Here is a 26,039-nt window from a genome sequence, read left to right on the forward strand (position 1 = left end):
TCTCCCACTAAGACAGAGAAAACAGGCTCCAGCAGCATGGATGAGAAGGGAAGGCCGCTGGGAAGAGAAACAGCACACATGAACAAAAGCTTGGGCAAGTCTCCTAAGATGAGCAAATACAAAATATGAAACAACTATAATTTCTTCTAAGGTTTCATTTACTTCATGTTAGAAATTTAGGAAAAAAATCAGAAGAACATAAGAAAAGATTAAAATCTACCATAAGCTTAGTACCTACAGACAGCATTCACTTTGTTTATTCTCCCATTTTTCTCCATTTCTAATTATATTTATAAACAAAACCATCTAATATTCTCTCCACCCAGACACAACTCTAACATTAATATCGTAAGTCAACTGCATCACTGATATGAAATTACTGTAAATAACAGTGTCCCTGGTACATGAACAAGGTGTACCTAAAGGCACCTGCACTCTGATGACAAATATGAGATGAATGGACCTGATGAGACATCGTGCAAACTAATGGTCGGGCTGCATTAGGAAATGACTCAATCTTGAATGTTATTCATTAGAACTTAGATAAACAAAACTTGCAGGAAAAATTGTAGTCCCTCAGCATGACATTTACATTCATTTCTTCTGTGACAGTATCTCACAGAGAACTACGAAAAGCAAACGTAAAGTCAGAAGGTGAACAGGGTAGAAAAAAGAGGGCAACACACTTCATCTGTGTTATCATCTTCATCATGGCCCTGTGCCACCCAAATGTGGATTGTTATTTTCTAATGACACCGAACAATTCAAATCTATTTTTTTTTAGTTAATGGAAAAAAAAAAATCTCAAAGTGCCTTTTCGTAGGAGCCATACCAAGTGATGACAGAAAGGTTAGTACTATAATGTGCTGGAAGTGCCATTTATGAAAAACTGAATTATTATTATTTTTTCCGTCCTTAAAAAATCATTCTAGAGAGGTGAAAAAGATGGGCAAGGACTTTGAGTACTCATGTGGGGAAGCAGTTGCCAACCATTCTATTCTGGAAGACTTGAATGATTTCATCCTTGGGGAAGTTCCTCATCCAATCCATTCAAAGCTTCATTTGATTTTAATCCCCCTTTTTCAGGTATGAAATTTTATACCACTAATAGAATAAGCTAAAACTCTTTAAATGTGTTTCTCTACTTAATTTAATGGAGTTTGGGATCCATGGAGTTAATAAACAGAAATGGTTAAAAGGATTTGAATTTTTTACCTTGCAGAAGGGAAAATGGAAGTATTACCTACTGACTTCAATTCTATTAAATTTTAATATGGAATTCAAGAGTAATTTTGAGACTTTGCCCAGCTGTGCTTTATCAAGCTTCCCTTGTCCTGCACAGCATCTAGGGTACCATGCATGCTTCCTAAGCACAAATGTCGAGGTCAAATTTAACCATAGAAGGAAATGATGTGTATTCCTTTTAGAGTGTAAGTTTTCAGAGGACAGATGGTGTGTCACAATCTACTTGCACACAGTACTCATCAAGCCTGTAGCCCACAAGCAAAATTATCTGCTTCCTCAGAAAGATGGAGACAGAGGAAATTCCTAAGGGAAAGAAATATGATATTTTTAATAAGCACTCAAAATCAGAACACATAATTAATGTATGATTATGCTTCATAATAATGATATTGAGTGGGAAGCACTGATTAGAAGTACACTATATTATACAGGAGATGGAAAATACATCAAGATTAGCTTGTAGATAAAAAGGAAGTTGGTAAATTCTGCAGAAACTGGGCAGGTCAGTCGGTACTCAAGAACCGATCCTATACAGGAAAGGTAAAGGGGGGGAAAAAAGAAGTATAGTAAGAGCTGGGAAATGAGTGGATTTATTCCAACCATAAGAGTAGCAAGGTTAACAGTGGATCGAACAGATACAGTTTGGTTGCCTTGCCAGTAGGACCTCTATAGACCAGAACTTTTTGTTGAATCTCCTCAGACAAGTCTGAGAGCAGTGTGGGCCATAATGATTTCAGGACGGGCAAGAATCTGGCTCAGAGACAAGAGGAGTATTCCTGTGAGCCTCTAAGTCTGAGAGAGCTCCTTGGGAATGTTGATTTTTGCTTTTCCTGTTTTGTCTTAAGTCATAAGTCACTTAATGGCAATACTCAGTGCCTTGCTTGACAGGGGACTGGCCCTTCAACAGAATCTCTAGAAAATCAGAAACACCAGACAGAGGAAAGCTAGATGTTCATTTTCCTGATGATTCGTCTAAGGAAAACATTCTATCACTACCATCTCCTCAGAATTGTGAAGACCCAACTCTGAGGAGAAAGTTTAATAGGAAGTCAAGAAAAGCCACATTACAAATAGGCTGAACAAGATCTGTGGTAAGTGATTCTTCATAGAAGGAACAGTTACAGATGATATCATCAGACATTAGGTCCTGAAACCTAAATGTGTATCAGTACCTGGGTAGCTTTTCAAAAAGCTCAAATGCTAGGCTCAGCCTAGATCTACCCAGCAAAATCTCTAAAATGGGGCTCAGCAATTGACAACCTTAACGAGCCTCCCAGATATTTCTTTGGGGAGCCTGCACAGAACCACAGGAGACTCTTGGCCCAATGTAACTTCCTTCAGCCCAACGTTCATGTCAGAGAAAAGACCTTTTTTATAAACTAAGTGCTCAATTCTCAATTTGTGCCCAAGAAACTACATTTGGAATATAAAGAAATATCACTGAGTGGATAATAAATGAATAAATGAATGCTCTAGGTAACACACTTCATTTTATCATGCCACCAATTGATGGTAACATGTATCACATTAATTTAACAAACATTCTTATTGAGTATTTACTATGGGGAAAGCACTGCAGGGGCATGGTTTCGAAAAGGCTGTGTATAAACAAAATTTTTCCAGGATTTTTTTTTTTTTTTTTTTTTTTTTACATTCTATTCATTTACTGGAGCATCAACATTATGTGAACCCTGGTTGAATTTCAACTGACCTTTTATAACGGAAACCCAGTTCTCAGACTTCCTGCCTCTTTGCATTCCTCATAAGGTACCATTTAAACATTAAACCATAAAAACCAGAGACACTTTCTGTTGAAAAAAATTCTTTGTTGAATCCTTTAAGCAAACTGAACTCTTTAAGTATTTAAGAGTGTTTTCTCTCTTCATCCCATTTCTTTTGCAGAATCAATATGTTTAAAATCTTACACTAGATTCTTAGTGCCCCTCAGTTGTACAATGCTCTGAGAAAGACCTGTGCTTCATCAAATGAAGAAACAGCTCTTGGTTTCCAAATTAGTAAGAGGCAAATGATAATTTTAACAGCTTGCAGCTCCATGGGCAATCAAAGCTAAAGTTGTTAATGATTAAGAAATCAAAGAAAGTCTAATGCTTTAATAGCGGAGTGTATGCATGAAACCTGTCACTAACACAGAAAACACGGAAAATTGTTAGGAATCTTCCCCCATGGGGTTAGTCATAGCTGTTATTTAGAACTTGGACAGCTGGAACTCTACTGTAAAATAATATCTAATTCTGTCAATAATCTCACATGTACAGACATTAAAGGAATCCAAGGAAAGGCAAAGGATGGCCCATAATTACTGTATTGTATTTATTATATTTAGCCGTACCATGATTTTCAATGGACTAAATGAAACATTTAGAAAAGACCCCCTGAAACAGGGGAAAAATGCACAGGCAAAATGCAAAATCTCAACTGCATAGGTCAACAGTCTTTGTAATTCTAGAAAGTACACAATCCTGATCTGCATGAACAAATCTAAATGTTGAGCTCATAATCAGGGCAAGAAGCTAACATTTTCTACTGGAATCTTGAGATTGTCTTTGGAACAACTGTTCCAGAAAATCTTGAGATGACTTGAGGTCTGAAACCATGTAAAAAATGAACAGAGGAAAATACAGAATGCTGAGAATGCCTTTTTTTCAGAATATGAACTGACTCCTTGATGTCACACTAAATAGGTCTATGTCTAAATGACTTCGAACATCAACCCTGCTGGTTAATGACAGTTACTCTGTCTCTTCAATTCTTGTTGGTGGCTCTTAAAGTACTTGCCTCTTCATTAGCTCTACATCTATAATTGGGTGAGGAGAGGAGGGAAAAAATAAATTCTGATGGGGTAGCTATACTGATTGCAGTTTTAGTAGAAAATGTGGGAGATGTAGGGAAAGGAGGAGGTTGAAGCTGTCTGCTAAAATAAAAACTGGGGGGTCATTCATTCCTTTAACAAATATTGAAAGAGTGCTGACCATGTGCTTGGTGCTCTCTTAAGGTGCTGAGGGTGTCATGTTGAAAGAGGCAGACACTATTTTCTTCTCATGAATTTCTTCAATGGGTCCTCATCACAAAGCCAATTTGGGATTAATGAATAGAACTGGTACGGTCTTGCTACAAACCTCTACTGCTCGCCCTTCCTGTTAAACTGATTCTACAGGGATGCCCCCACTCCTCCTTTCTTTGGAAAAATAACAGCCTGACTCTACCTGATGTCAAGAGGGCAACAACCCCAGAAGAGGACCACCTGAGGCTCTGTCTAAGGAAAAACAAATTAGTGAGCTTCTCGCATATAGCAAAATTAAATGGGCCTCAATTTCCTTATCAGTAAATAGCCCATGTAATTGCCAAATGAGATCTTGCATAGAGTGCTTATTGAAGGACATTTAAAATGCTCAATAAACATTTATCAGGAGGACAAGTGGTGACTGTCACCATTAACAACTTTACACGAATTACTATAGTTTATAATTACTGAATCGTGATTAATTTTGATTCTCTAATCTTTGGTGGAAACTATCTTTACATCAGGGACTGCCATAGTGGCACAGTGAACATTAAATTCTTCAGTGCCAAGATTCCTCATTTGTTTCCAAAAGCCAAAGGCACAGGCACCTGATCACCTTCCCACCCAAGACACCCGCCACCCCTTAGCTGCCTCAGAGCAATGCAACAGCCCTAGATGCTTAGCTCTGTAATGATCCCCAGGTATTCATGTTCTAGGAAAAGGAGGATAAGCTATTAGCATCAATCAAAGCTAAAAACCACTGGCCTGGAGGTATAAAGAAATGGGAAGTCAGAAGTTGCATAATTGCTAGGGTTCATTCTTCTCTGAAACAGCCTTATTCTTAAAGAAATAGTGTTCTCTCGGGCACAAAATGTAATCATATTAACAATATTAATTTACCTAATACTTGAATGTTTCCAATTACATATATATGTATATACATATATGTATATCTGTATTATATATATAAATATATATAAACTAAAACACTCTGTATATACTTTTTTTTCCACCTGAACTTCAGAACAATGTGAGGTAGTTTACTATTAATTTCCATTTTGCAGATTGAGAAACCAAGGTTCGGTGAAGTTCAGTCACACACTCTGTATAAGTGCCGAAGCAGCCTATGCCCACAACCCTATTTCCCAATTTTAAACATGGGGTTCTTTCCACTAGTCTGTGACGTCTATATTAAGGCAGGTCTTCCTCTTCTTTTTTTCAAAAGATTTATTTAAGAGAGAGTGAGAGTGAGAGAGAGAGAGAGAGAGAGAGAGAGAGAGAGAGAGAGAGAAAGAATATAATGAGCCAGGGTGGTGGGGCAGCAGAGGGAGAGGGAGAATCTCAAGAAGACTCCCCACCATACGCAGAGCCCCATGTGGGGATCTCATGACCCCAAGATCATGACCTGAGCCAAAATCAAGAGCTGGACGCTCAACTGAGCCACCTAGATGGCCCCTTATGGAAGGTCTTCTAATAATAGGGATTCTCTCTCACTCCTCTCACTCCTTAGGAACATGTGTGCTTTCACATCTGTCTAGAGCAAAGCAAAAGCAGCCCTGCTGTACCATCTTGCCAGTTGGCCTCTGTTTCCCTCCTCTCAGTGCCACAACGGTTCCTTCTTTCACAGAATCCAATTTCTATGAAGAGACCATTCAGAGAGGCAAGAGATGACACATGTCCTCATTAGCTGGGACATACTAACCAAAGTGTGATTTTCCTTTTATTTCATGTGCAAAAATGTATTACATGGGTATGTTTCTGCTTGAGTATCTTCCCTCTTTGAAGGTGGCATTCTTATAAGAACAAAGAAAAGAGGACTAGGTTCTTGCCCTGGTTGTTCTATGATTGTGGGTAAGTTATCTACCATGATGGACTTCAGTTTTCTCATCAAGAGGATGAACTGGACTGGGGGAATCTCTTTCCTCCAGCTATAACATTCTATGATTCTATAGTATCTCTTTTAGTGTGATGGACAATTCTGTATGCAACTGCTGGTTGTTATGTGTTTGTTGAAGGAATGATAAATGTACCTTAATATTTTGAGAATGGCTACTGGGATCAAACACAGCCTAGCAAATTGTCAAAAGCACTTGGTTCCATTCCACCACTTTTGCTACGAGGATTTGGAAGAATAATTCAAATATGTATGCCAACACTCTCTAGGTGCTCCTTTTAAATATTAAAAATAAACTGCAGCAAACATTTTTACTTGGTTTGTAGACCTGAGAAGTACTGATTTCCTTTTTGCTCTGTAATAACCTAATTTATTTATTGTCTAAATTAGGGCAAGCAAATTATCCATGAGTGAATTTCCTTGAAACTGAAGATTACATTTAAGTGCAGAAGTAATTTTCATATGAAATATTTTCAACAGAAGATATTAAAAGAAAAAAACGATTACACATTCTCCTGCTTTCTTAGCCAGGATGCTTGGCCTCTTCTCGATTACCTATAATGTCGCCAATATGCCAAGGTTACTGCACGTGTTAGACTAGATACTAGTTGCTAGACTGAGGATACTCAAAACTACTGGAGTATCTAGGTCTTGTCCCTAGCACTTGTCTCTCCACTGAATGTGCACATACTGCTGTGTTGATTAATGCAAAAGCAAACAGAAGACCCTTGTCACCTTGTCAATTACATTTCCTCTTGCCAGCTGTTCTATCTCATGATTGCCTATGAATCAAGTGGGCTCTAATCTGGTCCTTTAGCTTAGATACATGGATGGCTTCATCCTCAAGTTAAGCTCAACTATGGGCTCTGTGACATCTGTTTTTTCAATCAGAGGCTGTTTCCATTTATTTCCAGACTTACGGCTATGTTACATATGGTGGTGTTGCTGGGAATCGGATTTGTAGACTAGGAGAAATTTCCTCTACTACCCTACCAAATCTTCAAATGAGATACCAAATAAAAGGCGTTTAAAATCATTAATTTATACGGAACAATAATCATTATTACTTCTCCGACTATGATTCCAAACTTAACAGAAAAATGTACCAACTGAGCTCTAAACTTCACTTCTATCACCACATACACTTGAATTTTCATTCCATAAGGACACATAAAACATATAAATTTATACTACGGAAGATGTGCACATGTAGATGCATACATTAATGCTCAAGGCGTTTAAACAATCTGAATATTCTAAAATATTAAATACAAGTGGCTGCTGTAAATATTTTAAACCTTTCACATGTCACTTATGTTTTAACAAGAATGGCAGGCTCTTCTTATGTGAAATTTAATATATTCAATAGAATCATGTGAGTTTAAGCCATAAAGCAAATGATACGATACTTTCTTTTTCCATGGTCCTTCAACAAATACTCTTAACCCTGACATCCAGACTTAGGGAGAGAAACTCTCTCTCTTCTGTCCAAGTGTTTCTGCACTGTGGGTAAGTGGCTTCACTGTAAGCCAATGATGTGGCCAGTTGGTAGAATCCTTCAGAGAGAAAACAGAAACCTCCCTCTGTCCTGCTAATCCCAGTGAGGGGTCTATGAGGTCAACAACACTAACAATGCAATCAGTTAGCAAGACACCATTCCAAAAACCAGTGCCCATAATCCAAAACTCATACCATTTAAAAAAAAAAAAAATCAGTACAACTGGCCCTTGAACACGTGTTTGAACTGTGCAGATCCACTTACATACAGAATATTCTCAATAAATACAATGCTGTACATGTATTTTCCTTATGATTTTCTTAGTAACATATCCTTTTTCTAGCTTTATTGTAAGAATACTCTATATCACACATATACCATATAAAATATGCATTAATTGACTTTATATAAGGCTTCCAGTTAACATTAGGCTATTAGTAGTTAAGTTTTTCGGGGAGTCATAAGTTATACCCAGATTTTGGACCAAGCAGGAGTCACTGCCCCTAACTCCCTGTTGCTCAAGGTTCTACTGTACTACTTTGGTTCTCTAACATCCTTATTTCACAAGAAAGCAAACACTATAAGGAACTAAAGTTGGTACAATGTATTAACCTCCCTGAGAATTTTATATCGCTTCCTAAAATACATCCACATTATGTCTAATTCTAAGAGCAATTATAGCTAGACTGAGAAGGCAGAGTTTCATGGCTTGTTAGCTTTAGAGCTCTGGAATGTGTTTCTTAAAGAGACCCTTCCAAGTCCTAGGTCTTACTTCCCTACCCCAGGCTTTGGTGCAAAGAATATCCCTTGAAGGCGTACATTTCCATGAGAATTTGCTAGGATTCTTTGCAGGTAAATCATGGGGAGAAGTAAGCTTCAACTATCTTTAGTGCAATTTATCAGATTTTGGTTTATATTTAAGTTGAATTAAATTGACATTGAATATATGTCATTTTTGTTTTTTTTCTAAGATTTTATTTTATTTATTCATGAGAGACACAGAGACATAGGCAGACGGAGAAGCAGGCTCCCTGAGGGGAACCCAATGTGGGATCAAGACCTGAGCCAAAGGCAGATGCTCAACCACTGAGCCACCCAGGTGTCTCAAATATATGTTATTTTTTTTTTAATATGTTATTTTTGAATCAGACTTTGTTTTGCTCTCGGCCCCACTGCTCCACTGTGCAGCACTGCAATGCACAAGTGCAGAGAACACACCAGAACCTGAAGTCTCTAAGTGTCGCTGCTAACCAGTGGACAACAGTCATAACCCGAGACAATAACATTTTATTACAATTCACACAAACTCCACCTCCATATAAGGGACTGTTATATGACTTATTGTATTTTTTTTTCCCGAGCCCTTATATTGTCACTGATTATACCTCCAGAAGACAGAAATTAGCAATTTAAAAAATAAGGTCAGGGACCTGTGAATCAAACCACTGAGATAACCTTCATTTAATAGCCAATCCCAAAAGGACGCTTCAGTCTGGAACGCTAACACCAGAAAGTATGATCATGTTAAACTACTTAATAGGTGTCTTTACCTCCAGTCCACTCCCACTAAATAAGTCATCTCTCTAAAAAAAATAAAATAAAATAAATCTACAAGTTTCGTTGTTTTGCTCCAAAGCCTTACACTACACAGCTTCAAAGCTATATTGCACACAAAGAACAAACTTACAAGCTGCGAGTACAACTGAATCCCCTAAGCTATGAACCAAAGTATGTTTTAAATCTCACCTTCTGCTGAGCAACTCAACCTTCTCAGTTCTGCTCCTGCCAGGTCAGCCTCACCGAATCACACAGTACTTACCAAGGACATCCTGGACTTTACCCCCCACCCCCCATGCTCCTGTTTACCTGAGTCCCTCTGCCTGAGTCCTCCTCTTCCTGATCCCTCTGAGTCCCCCTCAAACAGCACTTACTCTATGACACTTCTCAATCCTCCTCTCAGGGTCTGCTGAAAATTCCTCTGTATTTCAGTAGTTCCTGGATCAAAGCTTTACTTCAGCACCTCTCAGACTGCGTCACTTAAGAAAGAAAGTTCTGCAGGCCTCCCCTTCTAGTTTCTTAACTTCTCAAAGTTAGAGACTGTGTCTTCTCTGGGCACATGGGGGTCTAGCAGGTGGCAGAGATGCAATCAGTGCTTGCTGATATGGAAAGAAAGGACCACTGTGTGATATATTCTTTCTCTGGCAGTGACTTAGAGCTAATGCTTCCAACTGAGCTAGCATAGATGCGGAGGGTACTGGCTAATTATCCCAGATCAACAAATCAGGCAGAATGGGACAGATCATCTGACTACCTGTGTGTGTACAGGCCTCCTTCCTCTTACTTAATTCTGCACGCTCAATTGAAAAGAAAAATTATAACTAGTATTATGGCTGAGCTATACTGATAAAAAGGAAGAGATTTTTTTTTTTCATTTTTCATTTTATTTACTCCAAACTGTAATATAAGCCACATGAGACTAGAAGCCTCATGGCTATGTAACAGCAGTATGGGCTTATGCAAATCATTTAACCTCTCTGAGATTTATCTGAAAAACAGAGCTATTAAGGGTTTGATTGTCCCAAGGCCAGACTAGACTGAGGTATTTTTCTTTTTAATTCTAAGATCTATTATTCCTTCCTTCCTTCCTTCCATCCATCCATCCATCCATCCATCCATCCATCCATCCATCCAACCATCCATCAATGCTTGAGACCTCTTATAGCTCTAATACTCACAATTCTTCATTTTTGAAAGGTGGATTCAAAGAAAATGTAAGAAGTCCTAGAGATTTTGCCAGAATTCATACTATGTCAAGGAGAGTGAGGGAGGTTGCCAGCAGCAGGAAAGGAACTCACCAACACCCGATACAAGTTTCTGCAGGTGGATTTGCTTGGGTTTGCTCCTTACGTGTTGTGTTTGGTTTCCTTGGCTGCATAGTTTGGGATATCACATTTAACTTACAAAGGGGGCCAAACAGGTTGTCGGATAAGAAATTTTAAAAAGATTTGGAAAACAGACAGGGTGGACGAAACTCTACTCCATCATATTTGAGAACTGTCCATGGGCAAAGCACGCTGACAACAGCCATGTTCTTGCACACTTAGGTATTTGCTCTAGAAAAAAGTAGACTGCACAACTAAAGAAATACATAGCTTGGACAAGTCAGGGATCATTCCAGTCTACCTTTGTTTCTGTTGCATAGGCTGTTGCCTCATAGCCATATACTGCATGTCTTCTTGCAGACGATTCAGAGGGGAATCTGGCTTGACACGAATCCCATAGTAATGATACTTGGAGTTTCCTCTTCATAAAAGAACAACAAACATTAGAGACACAGAAAGTCAGTCAAACCAATATTAATCATACAGGATGTCCATTTGGCTTCACATTGGGAAAGATGAGGTAAAAGCAACATATTTGTATTATATATTTATGACCTGCCTGTTCTGGATCACCTGTATATCTTTATGGTGGCTACATATGAAAAATCAAAATAAGGTTCCAAATCTGTTGGCTCAGGGCCCTGCTGAAAGTCTTTCCTCATAAACTTAAATATTAGTACAGTAGCCCACTTAGTCCATGTAAGTTACACTTCTCAAATTTGTATTTTACATTTAATTTAGAAGGGGTAATGATGGAAAAAAGGTCTGGCCACTAAAAATTCATTAACAGGATAAAGGGTTGTGTGCTCAATGGGAATTTATTATAAAGTGGTTATACAAAACGAAGAAAAGAAATCTTGATTCTACTGACTCAGGTAAGTTCTCCATTTTTGCAAGTTCTATTACTGCAGGGATGGTGAAGGTAATTTCACTGATACAGAATGTTGTAGTGAAGTTTACTATTTATTATTTTGAAACCTAAAAGGAAGCAAGCATTTAATCCATTGATTTTGAAACATATCCTATTAGTCCCTGTCCTAATGAATTCATACCAGTTTTGTGGGCTGAATAAGATGTGTCACAACAAGCATGGGGAAATTTCTCTGTGAAAATGGGCAAATTTCCACCTAGATGAAAACTGTCACAATTTCCCCATGTTCACGAGAAAGACCACGTTTGTTATTAGAAATGACCAAGTTTTGCTCTGAATGAAATTTGCAAATTCCTGCAAAAATAACATTTTAAATATGTAAATTTTTGCAAAGGGAAAATAGTTTTTCACAGGTCTATATATAGCAAGACATCAGCTGCTTTTTCCATTTTTTTCTTTCATTTACAGAAAGAAATGCAAGAAGAGTGTGGATTAAATATTTTATGTAAAAATAGAACAGAATTTTACTTCCAAAATTAAAGAACATATATCAGATGAAGCCTATATATTCAAAGACATTAAAATCTTATTATATAAATAATATTGCTATTTTTTTTTAAGTAGAGCATTTTAATATCTATCTAGTTTTGGCAAAATATAATGAAAATTTAAGGCCTTCTACTTTTGTAGAGATTAGATCTTATCTCTAAAATCCACTGCAGAAAAGAACAAAAAATAAAAACAAAAAACACCAACTAGTAGTCTTCTCTTTTACAAACAGGAGAAAGGTAGGAAGTAAAGTAGGGGTGGGAAGCAGTAGATATTCCATAGGGGCTATAGCCAATGACAGCTACAGGGTAAAATGGCGTCTCTCTTTGTAGACCGAAATAGATAAAGTGTCTAGTTTCTTCTCCGTTGCCTACAAATCAGCATTTTCATTGGGTTGGTGGGGAGATGGTTGGGGGAGACTTGAATGTTCCATGGTCTTCTCTACTTAAAAACTTGTTTTGCAGATGGGTTCTAACAAAAGGTATCTCTTGATTTGCCTTTGTTTAGGAACATGGTGATTTTATCACTTTGCTTCATAAAGTTGAGAAAAGGTCTAGTCTGGATTTGAATTAATTCACCAGATTATTTTATTGATGAACAAGTAACAGTTATGCACATAGTTCATTAAAAAAAAGGTATCTGAGCCAGTTTGCCTCATGATTCTCAATACTGATTTTCTTTCTGTTGTCTGGGTCAGGAGTAGTAAATGAATGCTACACCACTTTCCATGGTAGACTCTCTGGTGCTTTGCCCTCATCATTGTCAGTGTTTCAAAGTTAGAGTTCTGCTGTCTTCGTAACATAACATTTGCTTAAGCTTTCCCCATATGATTTCTTTTCTCCATGTTCTTCTAGGTTTTCCTTTCTATCTCTAATTGACAGTTTTATAAGGAACAGGAGACACAACTGTTACACAGTGAGGGGGAACAACAGAACATTGGAAAGTCAAGGCAGCAATATTGTAATATGTACTTAGAGAGTATGGATTCCACTCATTCACAAACCCAAACAACCCCAATTTTGTCCCTTTCTATTTTAAAGATGTGTTTCAAGGTTTGAATGGAGCCTCAAAATAGGACCCACTGAAATCCCTCTTAGCAGTGAAAGGAGAACAATACTATTAGAATGGTGAATAAAGCCAGAGTCTCAAAATATTGGGATGGTATGCATAATTACTGAGCCTTCGGCTAGGGGATAGTAGGGGAGATGCCCAAATAATGATTTTTGTGGTTCTGGGAAAAAAATATGAGAGAAGCAAAGAGCTTTTTTCAAGGGATTGGAAGCGTCAGTTCCTCTAGCTGGAACAGACAATCATATTCTCCAGTTTAAAATATACTATTTTTTCAAGTATAGGTAGAAGAAAAAATATTTATGAGGGTACTGAACCTCCAGCATTCTGAAAGCTGTACAATCATTTGAAATGCAACAGAAAGGAGTAATTCATACTTTGAATACACATAGACCTCATCAATGCCATAAAGCTGACATGTTCTCTCTTTTTTTTAGCATAAATTTATAATGAAGCCAATGACCAAGGATCTCTTTATTTTATTACAAATATTAAACACTCTTTACTAGAATACTAGGAGCTGTGACTTAAAAATCAATGAGGGGTAGATCCTCTAAATGTTATACAGTGTAGCATCTTTATTTTTATACTTTTTAATATGGAGTTCTGTAAGATTAGGATATAAAAAACATCCATATCCTTCTGCCCAGCTTCTTAAAGTATTTATGTTATGATAATCTGTAAAAATTATAGAAAGGCAAAAGTGAAGCTCTACAGTTCCAAGTATTATGTTCATCATATTTTGATTAGTAAAAACATTCATGTCTCTTTCAAAAGGAAAGAAACGAGAAACTAAGAATCTTCTTCACATTGTTGGTGTCCGTGCAATGAAAGCACACTATATTTTTATTTCTATACACATACGGTTTCACAGTCAAGAGTTTAAAAAAGGCTAAGAAAGGGTTAGACAGGCCATGTATTAACTGAGGGCTTCAAACTCCCCAATTTTTCAAGTTCACCAAATGATTTTTAACTGATCTCCAGAAATGAAAAGAAAAACTCAGCTTTAATTTCTTACTCTATTCAAACAGAAGAGTTATTTATAAAGACATTGCAATATAATTTTGCAAGAGTCAAGAGATAGTTTTCAACTGACTATATTACTTATTCATCTCTAGTCTGATGATTTTTAAAAAGAGAAAACCGTGATATATCTTCATCTTTAAGGCACCATGTGTAAATCTTACACTAACCGTTTGACTTGCTGATGTCTATTATGATTTGAGAATCAGCTCTTCTCAAAGCTGTGCTTGGTTATGTTTAAGACAACGCATCACTCTGCTTTGGCAATATCCATAGTGAATAATGACCTCTTCATGAGAGACTGTATAAACTGAGCTATTTCCTTATTTTTTTCTTTGGATGTTATCTGTAACCAGGCACTTTTGCTCAAACGATATACCAAACTACTTTAGTTTGAAAAAGAGGGATTGGTTGATGATCTCATTTTTTTTTGTACTAACCTAGTTCCCAATCTCCTGGTTCGTAATCCCATAAAAATTGACCTTATTAGTTTTCCAAAAGAAGCAGCATTGACTGGATCCAGTTTGTGTTCCTGACAGTGTCGTAGGTAGTGGTTGTACAGCGTGCTTCTGGGAAGGCTCACTCCTTCTGCTGTCTCATAATTGTCCAACAGCCACTGGAGCTAGTATAAATAAGACAGGGTAAACACAGAGAAACCATATAATTGACCAAAATGTCACAAGCCACTACAAAAACAATATACAGAAATAGTTTGAAGATCTTCATCAGGCCTTGTAATAAGGTAAACTGCTGTAATTCAAAGGCTGGTATAATCTGACCTTGAAAACTCTCAGAAATGTAAAATTGCTGAACATAGTTTATGACCTCGGACCACTCCGTTCCTTCAAACATTCAAGTGCATGTAGAAAGTACTAATTTTCTCTGTATTGATTGCAATTTTGTAGACAAACACCTCTTCGGGGAATTCAAATAATCCCATTAACCAGTAGTAAAAAAAAAATTAGAGAATTGCTACAGAACAAGACATGTTTCCAAGCCTGGCAACAGGGCACAGGATATGTCTTTAGTGTTGGTTTGTTATAACACATGAACAGCAGACTGCCTTGTATGAGTTTTTGTATTAAGTTTCTATTCGTTTACATAGAATTTTAATTTACTTATCCAATTCACTCAAACAGGACAATGCAACAATGGTATTTCTACTGGCTCAAATTCTCAAGCAGAAAGGAAAAAATTCAGTCATTTCTTCTTCAGAAGGAAAGAAATTCATTAGACACTAATTAAAAAAAAATTATGTAATGAAGAGGAATTATTTCTTTCACTCATTGGAGTTTTTCTACTTCCATGCTGTTTTTTTCTTCATAATTTTGGAAGATACATCACAATGGTAGTTGGTAAAGCAACATTTTCTCAGTCTTTAGCTCACATCTTAAAGGTTTTATGTTGTCCTGTATTTTTTAAAAATAATCTTTATAGAAAAAAAATAATCTTTATAGAAAGTTCAAAAAAATTTTAGAAAATATAACATAGTTACATACTACTGAATTTCAATAGCAGGAAAATTAAATTATTAACTCATTCATTCATTTATTTATAAAAGGAGAACTGAAATAGATTTAAATGACTTTCTTAAGGTCACAGATTGTCTCAGAGCCTAATCTGGTTCCCAACACACGTTTCCTGATTACTTGCATACCGGTTGTTATTTCCATAAAGCAGCAAATACTTCACATTACTTGTCTCAACAAAATTTCCATGCCATATATAAGAGGTGTGATAAAGAAGTGATATTTTTACATGCAATTTAAATTAAACAGAAGTTACGGTAGCCCCAGAATTCCTGGTGTATCAACTGTGAGCCAGGCAATGTGCTCGGCACTTAGTGATGTAGAAATGAATGTAATCTCACCTCTGTCCGCTAGGGATTTACAATCATTCTCCGAAAAGGACAATATGGACTCTCAAATATATTAAAGCACTTCTCCATTTGCTTACATATTTTCAGCTTTGTGAACAAACTCAGAACCTGAACTTTCAGACTCTTAGTAAGAAGATTCATTAAAAATATTTTCAGAATTATTGCCTTTAAGTATGACAACTTAATTGTCTGGAACCATTTTAATTTCAAATATTCCTACATGATGCTTACATTTAATTGAACTTATGTCATTAAACTCATATGGATGGCCACTAAGTCCACAAGATCGGGCAGAGTACTTTTTCTTTCTTTTTTTTAAGTAGGCTCCACATTGGGTGTGGAGCTCAACACAGGGCTTGAACTTGCGACTCTGAGACCCAGACCTGAGCTGAGATCAAGAATTGGACGCTTAACCGACTGAGCCACTCAGGTGCCCCCAGAGCAGAGTACTTTCAAAAATAAAGTTCATGTTCTGGTCAGGAAGACCTAAAGTTTTCTATGAACACTTATGCATATGAATATGTGCATTTAAACAAAACTATTGCCTCTATAACATACACAACCCTCCCTTTGTAAAAGGTCACACAAAATAAATGTTCATTTACATAATGACAGAAAAATTAAAGGTCAAAAAGAATTTTTCAGAGACCAATCATCTGTAACCTGACCATCAGTAAAGTTTTCCAGAGGCACGTGATTTCTGACTATTCTAAATAACACAGAGAGTAAGTTCACTTATACATATTCATTTAGTATAAAAGAGAGGGAGTAAAATGATTGGGAAATCCAGTGATTAAGGCTCAGATTAGTACTCTGACTATAATAGTGGGTCAGGATGTCTCTAGCATTTCTTTATAAGTTTTAAGATTTTGTAGGTTATGAACGCAATTGAAGTCGATGACACACAAAACACAGCTATACAAACCTGCCCCATACACTTCATCCATGTGCCTCAGTAAGACGACTGGCATCTGAAAGCATTGTTTCCTCACTTGAATGGTGTTGGGGAAGCTCTAGTGAACCTTTGGACTCAAAATATAGCCCAAAAGTGCTAGCTCTTGTTTTGTATGCATATACTAGATAGGGCCTTCCATTGATATTCTAAATATATAAAGAATATAGAAATATAGAACATGGAATACAGAAACATAGAAAGGAATATTCTCTGAGAAATTCAGTTTCTTGAGATGAAAGAATATAAAAGAAACACCAAAAAAAAATCATCCTCAGAAAAGCAAATTTATAAAAACTCTAAATATTTTTTTGGAAAACAAGTATTTTGCAACTGAACCAACAAAAAGTGTCCACATCCACAAGCATGGAACACACAACATGTGTAAGTTAAAAATGTATATATTATCCATGCTTCCTCATTTAAGGCATACTGTCAATGCCAAAGTAATATGATTTTGTAACAACAAAAAATCTAATATTTCTTTCTTTGCTAATGAACAGAACATATATCTATATAGGAAATGTTAATTTAAAGGATATTTTTTCAGAAAAGGAAAATAATTTTAGAACTTGAACTTTATAGCCAAAAGTATGCAAATAGTAAACACAGATCTGACACAAAATACTTTTAACAAGCTATAAAGTAAATAATTTGTTTAATTAATGAGTTATAAATAGAAAATCTGTAAACTGCCTTAAATGTTTACTAGTTTTCTTGCAATATTTAATTACTTAAAAGAGAGATATCTCAAAATGACAGTTTACTATTTTCACATGAAGAAAATTGTCTTGTAGATAAAAAAAAATCTGAAAAGCAAATCTAATAATAAAATATTTGAAGAGTATGATCTTCAGATGCCTTTTATAAAAGAGAATACTAGTGCAAATATTGAAGTTCAACATAAAATATTTTGAGTCCAAAGGTGTGTTTACATATATAAAAGAGTTAACCAGACCATTCTTAATCAAAGAAAACTTTTCACAAAATTGTGAGAGAATGACAGCAAAAGTTGGCTTAAAATACCTGGAAGCCTGAATAATATTAGTCAAGCCCCTCGTGAATAATTCAGAGCAAATGAAGTTTTTGCTGGATTGGCTACGTGCTCCTCTGAAATGCTTAGTGAGTCAAATTAACTGGACTGACTGCTTTACACACTTATTGTTCTTACTCTAGTTTTACATTCTTATAGGTTCTTTCTTTCTAAGGCAGTTCTTAAAAAATCCAAGTTTATTTGTAATATGTGTATATGTGGTATCTATATACACATACATTTGTAGATATATATTTACATATATATGTATGTATGTAATGTATTACACACACACAATCAGTAATTGGTTTAAGAGTGGGCGTTCTGATGACTAAAACTCTGATAGTAGCAAACAACATTTTGTTTCCTGCCCCTTATTTGCAGGAGGAAGCACTTTTATTCCTTGCCAGAAGGCTGGAGATCACTTTGGAAGAGCAGGAGATGGAGTGGAGGTAAAATGCCCTGAAGGATGGAGGCTCCAGCCAGGAAGCCTGCGGACAACTATACCACCTAAAGGTAGCCCTGCTCCTGGAAACTCAATAAATAAGCAGAAATTGGTTTAGGGGTTACTGGATAAGATTCTGAGATTCAGCAGGGAATTATAACTGTGCATTCTACATGCCAGTTATTTAACCTTCAAGTTTTGACACAGTGATGAAATTGTAAATCAGATATTTGAGTCTGAAACACAGTATAAGAGAGGATTAATTTGGCTGTAAGAGAAACTTGGCTGTTAACTATAACCTAAAGGCATACGTTTCTTGCACTGTTCAAAGGAAGTTAAGGCCTGTTATAAGATATCGTTTCCCTGGGTTTCTGTCTTTAATAAAATCCCTTTGGACACTAAAATTCAATGCCCTTAATATTTAGTAATTTAGGAATAAACTGTTCCTATTTCTTTTAACCGTTATAAAATGTCATAAAATATTTGTTTACATGTATGGTTTTAAAATAAAAGCCTATAAAATACCATAGGAACTTTTAACCTTTATCTTTAAAACTTGATTATTCTACTAATGAACTAACACAAATTCACATAAGGGTGGAAACCAAGATAATTGCGTCTTTCAACCTTTGCATTTAATCTATATTAATCAGGGTAGATTGGGGAAGATGAACGGTTCCTATTTTTCCCAAAGGGAAATACTGATTGACAAATTAAAAAAAAAATACATACTGCATTCCCCAATTAACATCTAAATGTAACATTTGGCATTTTTTCTCAGATGGATTATTATCCATTAGGATTCATTTTAAGCTCAGTTCACTGATGATATGCATTTGACAGGTCTTATTTCTGTCATAACTTATATTTACAATATAGCAAAGTCAAGGGAAAGTGAATATAAAGCAAGAGTTTGCTTTGAGCTGAATATATTTCAGTAGCTAAACCCAGGAAAAATCATAAAAACTATTTGCTGGATTATAAAAAGTATAAAAAATCAATACCTAATGCTTCTTATATACTTCAGATGGAATTTTTTAAAAATGCACAAGCTCAAGAACATTATGTGGAAACTGGGAACAATTAGTTTAAGAATATTTGTGTTCCAATTTGCAATCTAAAATATCTCACAGTGGATGCAAAATAATCATTAAGTGCCAATTTATATTAATTATGATTGAGGAGTATAAAATAAACTTAAGTCTGCAATGATAGTCTAGTTTGTTGTAGGCAGACAATATATATCATTTAGTCCCACTGCATCTTTATATACAAAAGATTTAGAAATAAAAATATTTAAATAAAAATTATTATGTTAATAGAGTAAATTCTGTAAAGCTAAATCAAAAGTACCATTCTAAAATACAAGGAGATGAGTGATACCACTCTTGGCTATAATTTTTTTCTGAAGGAGTAGATTATAATATATAATATATTATATTATAAATAATACATAGTATATTATATATGGAGAGAAATAAAGTTGCCTACTCTTAAACTAAAGGTTGCCCATGGGGAAATGATAGAGTGATCATATATACTCTTTCACTCAAATGGTATGTAGGCAGAAGGCCGCTCTATGCCAACAATATTCACAAACAAACCTATGGAAGTATACTTAATAACAAAATAATGCATGCATGAGTCCCCAAATAAATGTACACATGATTGGCAAAAGTATTTAGAATACTGGAGGTAAGATAAGGTCCATTCCCTTCTATTACTTGTTTTTTATGTTCATCCATTTAGCAAATATTTAGGAAACTGAGACCATGTACCAGGTGCTGCTCTACGCACCAGGGATGCATCAGTGGGTAAAACGTATAAAGTTCTTACTCTGTTGGGACTTTAACTTGTCAATATGTATTTACTGTCTGCCTACATGGTTTTACTGCTGAAATAATTGTCATTATGTGAATACTGATGATAATAGAAAAAAACAAACAAACATGGCACTCAGTGTACCATACTCAGTTTATGAGTAGGGTGCTATCTAAGGTATGACACTGAAAAGTATAAATGCATTTCAACTTGGAAGATAATAGCAAGATATGATAAAAATGGAGCTGCAGTACTAAGTACTCTTAGGAATACGCTGAAAAAGGGACACAAAATTCAACACCCCACTCCATCTTATTCCATCTTCTACTGTGTAGAAAGAAAGGTGGAAAAACAAAGCAATTGTGTTGGAGTCTATTGACAGGAGATTATTTATTTGGTTTGACCCTCATAAGAATTTTCTGAATTACTGTGAATAATAAAATGTCTAAAGGGAAAATAGGAAACCCATTCTGTCCCATATTCCAAAATAGAATGATAGTAGACTTTCTGTTCAAAAATCATGATTAAAATGATTTAGTTTTGAAACTACTAAATATGGGACACAGATTATTGATCACTTCTCCCACTTTTTTGCTTAATGAAATTGATCCTCTCTTGGAACTGGAAAGTCAGGGGAAGTATCATCATAAAATTGGATCCATGTCCACTTTAAGAATCCCACAAATCTCAAATAAGTCTATACTATGTCCCATTTGGTGAGGGATAAAGGTAATTTTCAGTTTATTGACAGTTAAACTATTAAACTATTTTTTTAAAAGCTTTTCCACTATAATTTTTCTTTACAAGTGAACATCATCAATTAAGTTAACAGAATTTAAAATGCCCTTCAGCAGGTGGTTATCAAAAGAACACATGCAGCCCCTTACTCCAGTTGTTTTGGATTAATCTAACAAAAATGAGGAGCATCACTAACTTTCCGAGGACAGAAAAACAACAGGATTCTTGTTATGTGTTCGGGGAGAAACCTGACTGGTCAGCAGAGACACGATCCTTTCTTTACTGTTTATATATACCATCTGTAGAATCATTTGTATTTCTAAAGACTTGACTCTAAATGTGTTTTAAAGGAATTGAGCTACCTCAGAGGCATGATATAAACAAATCAGGACATCTAGAAAAAGATTATCAGTGCATTTGCAACATTTACGCCTCCTATATATACTGAAATGTCTCTGGCAGTTAGAAAACACTATGGAAGAGTTGCTGTGCTCTGTAATAAAAAATATGAAGCCAGAGAGTGATAAATATTTATTTGTTGTTTGTGCAGCTTAATCCACATTAAATATTAGTTCATAAGGTTTTTTAAATAGATTTTATTTATTTATTTGAGAGAGAATGAGAGAGAGAGAGAGAGAGAGAGAGAGAAAGCGAGCATGAGCAGGGAGAGGGACAAAGGGAGAAACAGACTCCATGCTGAGCAGGGAGCCCAATACGGGGCTCAATCCAGGGATCATGACCTGAGCTGAAAGCACATGCCCAACCGACTGAACCACCCAGGTTATCTCTACTTTGTGAGTTTTACAAGAGAATAATAATTTCAGAGAAACCCCAACATATCTGAAAAGTTTCCAACAAATCAACAAAAATTAATAAAAAACTCATGTTCTTATTATACCTACATTATTGTTCATGAAATACTAATAAATATAGGTAATTCAAGTTAAAATTAAACATATCACATATTTTACTAACCTGTATGATTCAAGTGAAAATGAGATATGAATTGAATAACAAAATACAATTTCTTTGAAGTTTGACAGTTAAAAAAGGTAACTGTAAGCTTCAGGGTGTTTTTTTTTCCCCCTATGTCCCTATACAATTTTGGCTAAAAAAAAGTGAACAATATTTTTACTTGCCATTTTCAAAATACAAACAATGGTTAGTCACTACCCACCTCACAAAAAAAACATACACCCTAACAGTGTACATTAAATCAGCCTTTATACACAACTACAGATTCGTGCTAACACAGCAGGATATACTTATGAAACATATAAGAGTGACATATTGCATACAAATTTTCAGACTGGGGGAAAATCATATTCCTTACACTGTTTCAGAAAGAAAGGCCAAAATATATATTATTTTGAAATTTACAACCTACTGTTTTCACCAAAATTGCAAGCACTCCCCAAATTGGCCCACCTGCTTTTAATTGCCATGATATTTCCCCTTGAAAAAGAAAGAACACACGATATCCATCCAAAAACAAAATGTATAAAACACATGGAAGTATTTAGTGTTATGCTGGAATATAAAATTTAAACTTTTGAAAAGTCAATTATTTAAAATGCACAGTGAAAACATTATCTATGAACTAAAAGTTTTAGGCTTATTGAAAAAATAAGAATATTTCATTTCAGGTGGGTGATCCAATTTTAGACTTTGCACTCACAAAATACAGGGAAGAATTTTAAAAATCATAACTTATAACAACTTAAGAATACATTGTCAGTTGGACAGTTGGAGGGAAAACTCTAAATCTTAACTGTATTGTCATGGATATTAATTTAGCAGAAGATGTGTCTAAAACAGATATGAGTCATAGGTCTATTTCCCTTTTCCCATATATTCAGAAATCATAGTAACAAAATAACTTTTAATCAGAATTTCCATCAGTTCCCCCAAATCTGAAAATGTTCATAGTTTTACAAAACTGTCATTGCCTTTTCAGACTTACCAGTGTTAGAGTGACGGCTGCATCTGATAACAGTTAAAAGTGTCAAGAATAGTAACAATGATCCTGTTTAATCTCAGTTATTAGCAATTTATGGCTTATCTAGAGTCTCACTTCTTCTCCTGGCCCAGTTTCATTTTACTGTAGGTCTCAAAACCTGCACTCATCTAGGTCACTGTTTCCTGCCCACTTTGTACACTCTTACTGGTAAATAAATAATTTTCAGACAGTTTACCATTGGGTTTGGTATTAATCATCTTTTCCACTGACTACTGGTCATACAAGTAGACACGACCATTTCCCTGCTTCAGACACAGAGATGCAGATCACGAGCATTTGCTTCACAGTCTATTAATACTAAACTAGATAACTTTAAATATTTAAAATCCCCATTAATTGTCACAAGTAAATGGCAGCTTGGTATTAACTTGGAAATGTTACGTCTGTACCAAAACAGCACAAAAACCTAGTAAAGCAGTATATTGGGGGCTCGTTTTTTTAAAGATAATCCCCTGTACAAAATAGCCATTAAGGGATACAGAGATCATAAGGGGCTGAGAAAGGAAGGTTAAGAAGCAAAATAAATAAGTAAATAAATAAAACAAGCATTTAGAAGCAAGCAACACATGCAGAACAAGCAAGAGATTAGTTTACATGAAGAAGAGGCAACTTACATGGCTGTTGAGGAGAGAGCTTCTGTGAGTGGACAGACCGTCAGACTTTTGCAGCGTCTCAATCGCCATTTCAATCTGATAATAGATGTCATTAAAAAAAGGGCTCAAGACAAGATAGTAATAAAAGGCTCACCAGAGAATTTTTGATAGATTCTCTAAAGTTCAATTTCTTCTTCAATGGTGGCTAATGAACAGCTCTCAACTAAATGTGTATTTCCCCCATTTCCCCACACCGCCCCCAGAGAATAAGACAAAAATAGTTATACTAAATAGTAAGCCCCATCACAAAAAGTACACCTTCCTTTGAACATTCTGTAATGATAATCAGAATGGAGGCCGAAGAGCAGGAACCCCGGTGGATTCTTTTAGTTATGAGAAAATGCTCTTGACTTTCAGAGTTCAAGATGTGGGGTAGTAACAACTCTCTAAACTGTCTCCCACCTAAGGAGTATTTAATATTTTCTCTATTTTGTCATGAAAGAAAAGTCACACTGCAGATTTTGTGTTTAACATGCATTAGTATTTTAATGCAAATGTACAGAAACCCCTTCATTAATGTTCAAAAGCTACTAAATCTATCCATTCCTCTCTTAACCCTGTATTAAAATTTGGAAGTGGAGGGTGATTAGTATGAACAAACACTAAGATGTAATCACAGCCCACCCCTACGTTACATTTTAGGAAGTGGTGGTGAGGCAAAGCTATTAGAAATGACAGCAGAAATAGAACAAGAACATAGAAAATAATTCAGAGTCAACAAAGAAAAGGACAACTACAAAAACAGTTTTATACCATTTAATCTCAGCATACCATGAGCAATCACAGCACCTTAATTAAGGAGCAGGTGCCAATAAATGGGATGCACTCTCAATAACCTCATACTGAAAGAGATCTATTCTCTCGGCTCCTAGCGATAGAGCATGTACTGTAAAATCAGGTTCTGAACACACTGTATTTGATTACTGGGTTTTATTAATAATTTTAACTAAAGTTAAATTTAAAAATCACATTATATAAGAGAGAAAATTGATTTCATTATTTTTATTTCTACCACCTGATCAAATCAACAATTCAGTATAAGCAGCTCTAAAAAATATTTAGTGCTTTCGAATGTAGTTAACTTATACTTCACAGTGGTAATGGAAATTAATGATGTCTTGAAATTCTCACATACCCCGCCCACCCCCAACACAAAAATGATGGACAGAAATGTCCATGGCAAAGTCTTTTTTCCCCCATCAACCTTCCAATTGCTTTCTGGTGGAACTTTATCCACAGGATGTTCAGTCTCAATTATATCAGCACTAAATCCAATTTTCTTCTAAGCAACTTGGGAATTTAATAGCTTTAATTCTATTTTATGTTATTTCTACAAGTTACTGGTTCTTCCTCCCTAGAGTTAATAAGATATAATGCTGACAAAAATCTTGGGTTAGAAACTATAGAAAAATATTTTTAAAATAGAGATTATAATAATTCATAAGATGACATAATATAATTTGTTTCACTGTTAATTTTTTAGATCACAAAATTAAGTAACCTGGCTTCTAAAACACTCTCCCTGAGGGATGGAATGTTCATGTAGTTTACCATCACACTTGAGAAACAATGGAAGGTGATATTGTACTAGTGAAAAAAGACACAGAAAGAGCAATGTAAATGCAGTAAGTAAGCAAGCATTTCACTAAAACGTTAAACTGCAAAACTATAAAGGACCTCGGTATTGCATCTTCTAAAAAGGCATCGATAAGTGTTCCTGTTTTGAAAGAGAACACATATATCAAAAAACAGCTGAAAAGCCTCACCCTCACGTGACTTTAGATCACTTCTATGAAGAATTCACTCAAAAGTCTAATTTGCTAAAATGCCTACATTTTCTTGCAAGTTTGAGTGTGGAAAATTCGAGGTTGGATTTCAGTCTATTAAATAAAAATAAAATGACTTGAGTCATGGGATTTTCTACATTGAGATGAAAGGTGAAAATGATCAGAGATGTCACTGCAGTACTGATGGCGAAATCCATGTCTGTGTTTATCAATCGGCAATTTTAATTTCTTTATGACTAAAAGGATTTGCGGTTGCTGTTTTTATCATTAAAAGGTGGGCTTGGGAGACAAACATTTTCCATTTCTTCCTTAAAACCAGTAAAGCTTTAGACTATGATTATACAGGAGGTTATTTTTTGAAAAGTCAATTCTCTGAACTAAGGTTCAGTGCCCCGTTGTATCTCTTACTGAATAATCATTCTGAAGCTGAGTCACCAGGAGTGTACACATCCTCTCTGCAATTATCTACTGCTAGGATACGTGGTGCTTGGGAGTTTAGGCTGGTTCAGGTGACCCTAGACTATTGCCTCATAATCAGATAAGAAGCTATGGCAACTCATCTGAGATCAAATGGTGGGATGCTGCATCCCAGATGAGATGTCCGGCCTGGAAAGACAGGATTTTGGAGCATTAAGTGGGATTACTGGGGTGAGACCAAG

At 35.6% G+C, this 26,039-nt stretch overlaps 1 protein-coding gene across 40 annotated transcripts in view; it reads right to left on the reverse strand.

The window, feature by feature from the left end:
• RFX3 (regulatory factor X3) overlaps positions 1-26,039 on the reverse strand; it is a 288,998-nt gene that overhangs the window by 60,268 nt on the left and 202,691 nt on the right. For 39 of the 40 annotated variants that reach the window (XM_049092573.1, XM_035712800.2, XM_025423429.3 and 36 more), the window contains 3 exons: positions 23,555-23,629; positions 14,493-14,674; positions 10,843-10,962 (listed from right to left, as the gene is read on the reverse strand). In XM_049092573.1, the coding sequence (XP_048948530.1) occupies positions 10,843-10,962; positions 14,493-14,674; positions 23,555-23,629 (377 nt within the window). The remainder of the gene's footprint in view (positions 1-10,842; positions 10,963-14,492; positions 14,675-23,554; positions 23,630-26,039) is intronic. The other variant, XM_049092500.1, reaches the window with a different exon arrangement.

The sequence above is a fragment of the Canis lupus genome, chromosome 1, assembly GCF_003254725.2.
Source record: "Canis lupus dingo isolate Sandy chromosome 1, ASM325472v2, whole genome shotgun sequence".
In the NCBI taxonomy this organism is placed as follows: domain Eukaryota; kingdom Metazoa; phylum Chordata; class Mammalia; order Carnivora; family Canidae; genus Canis; species Canis lupus.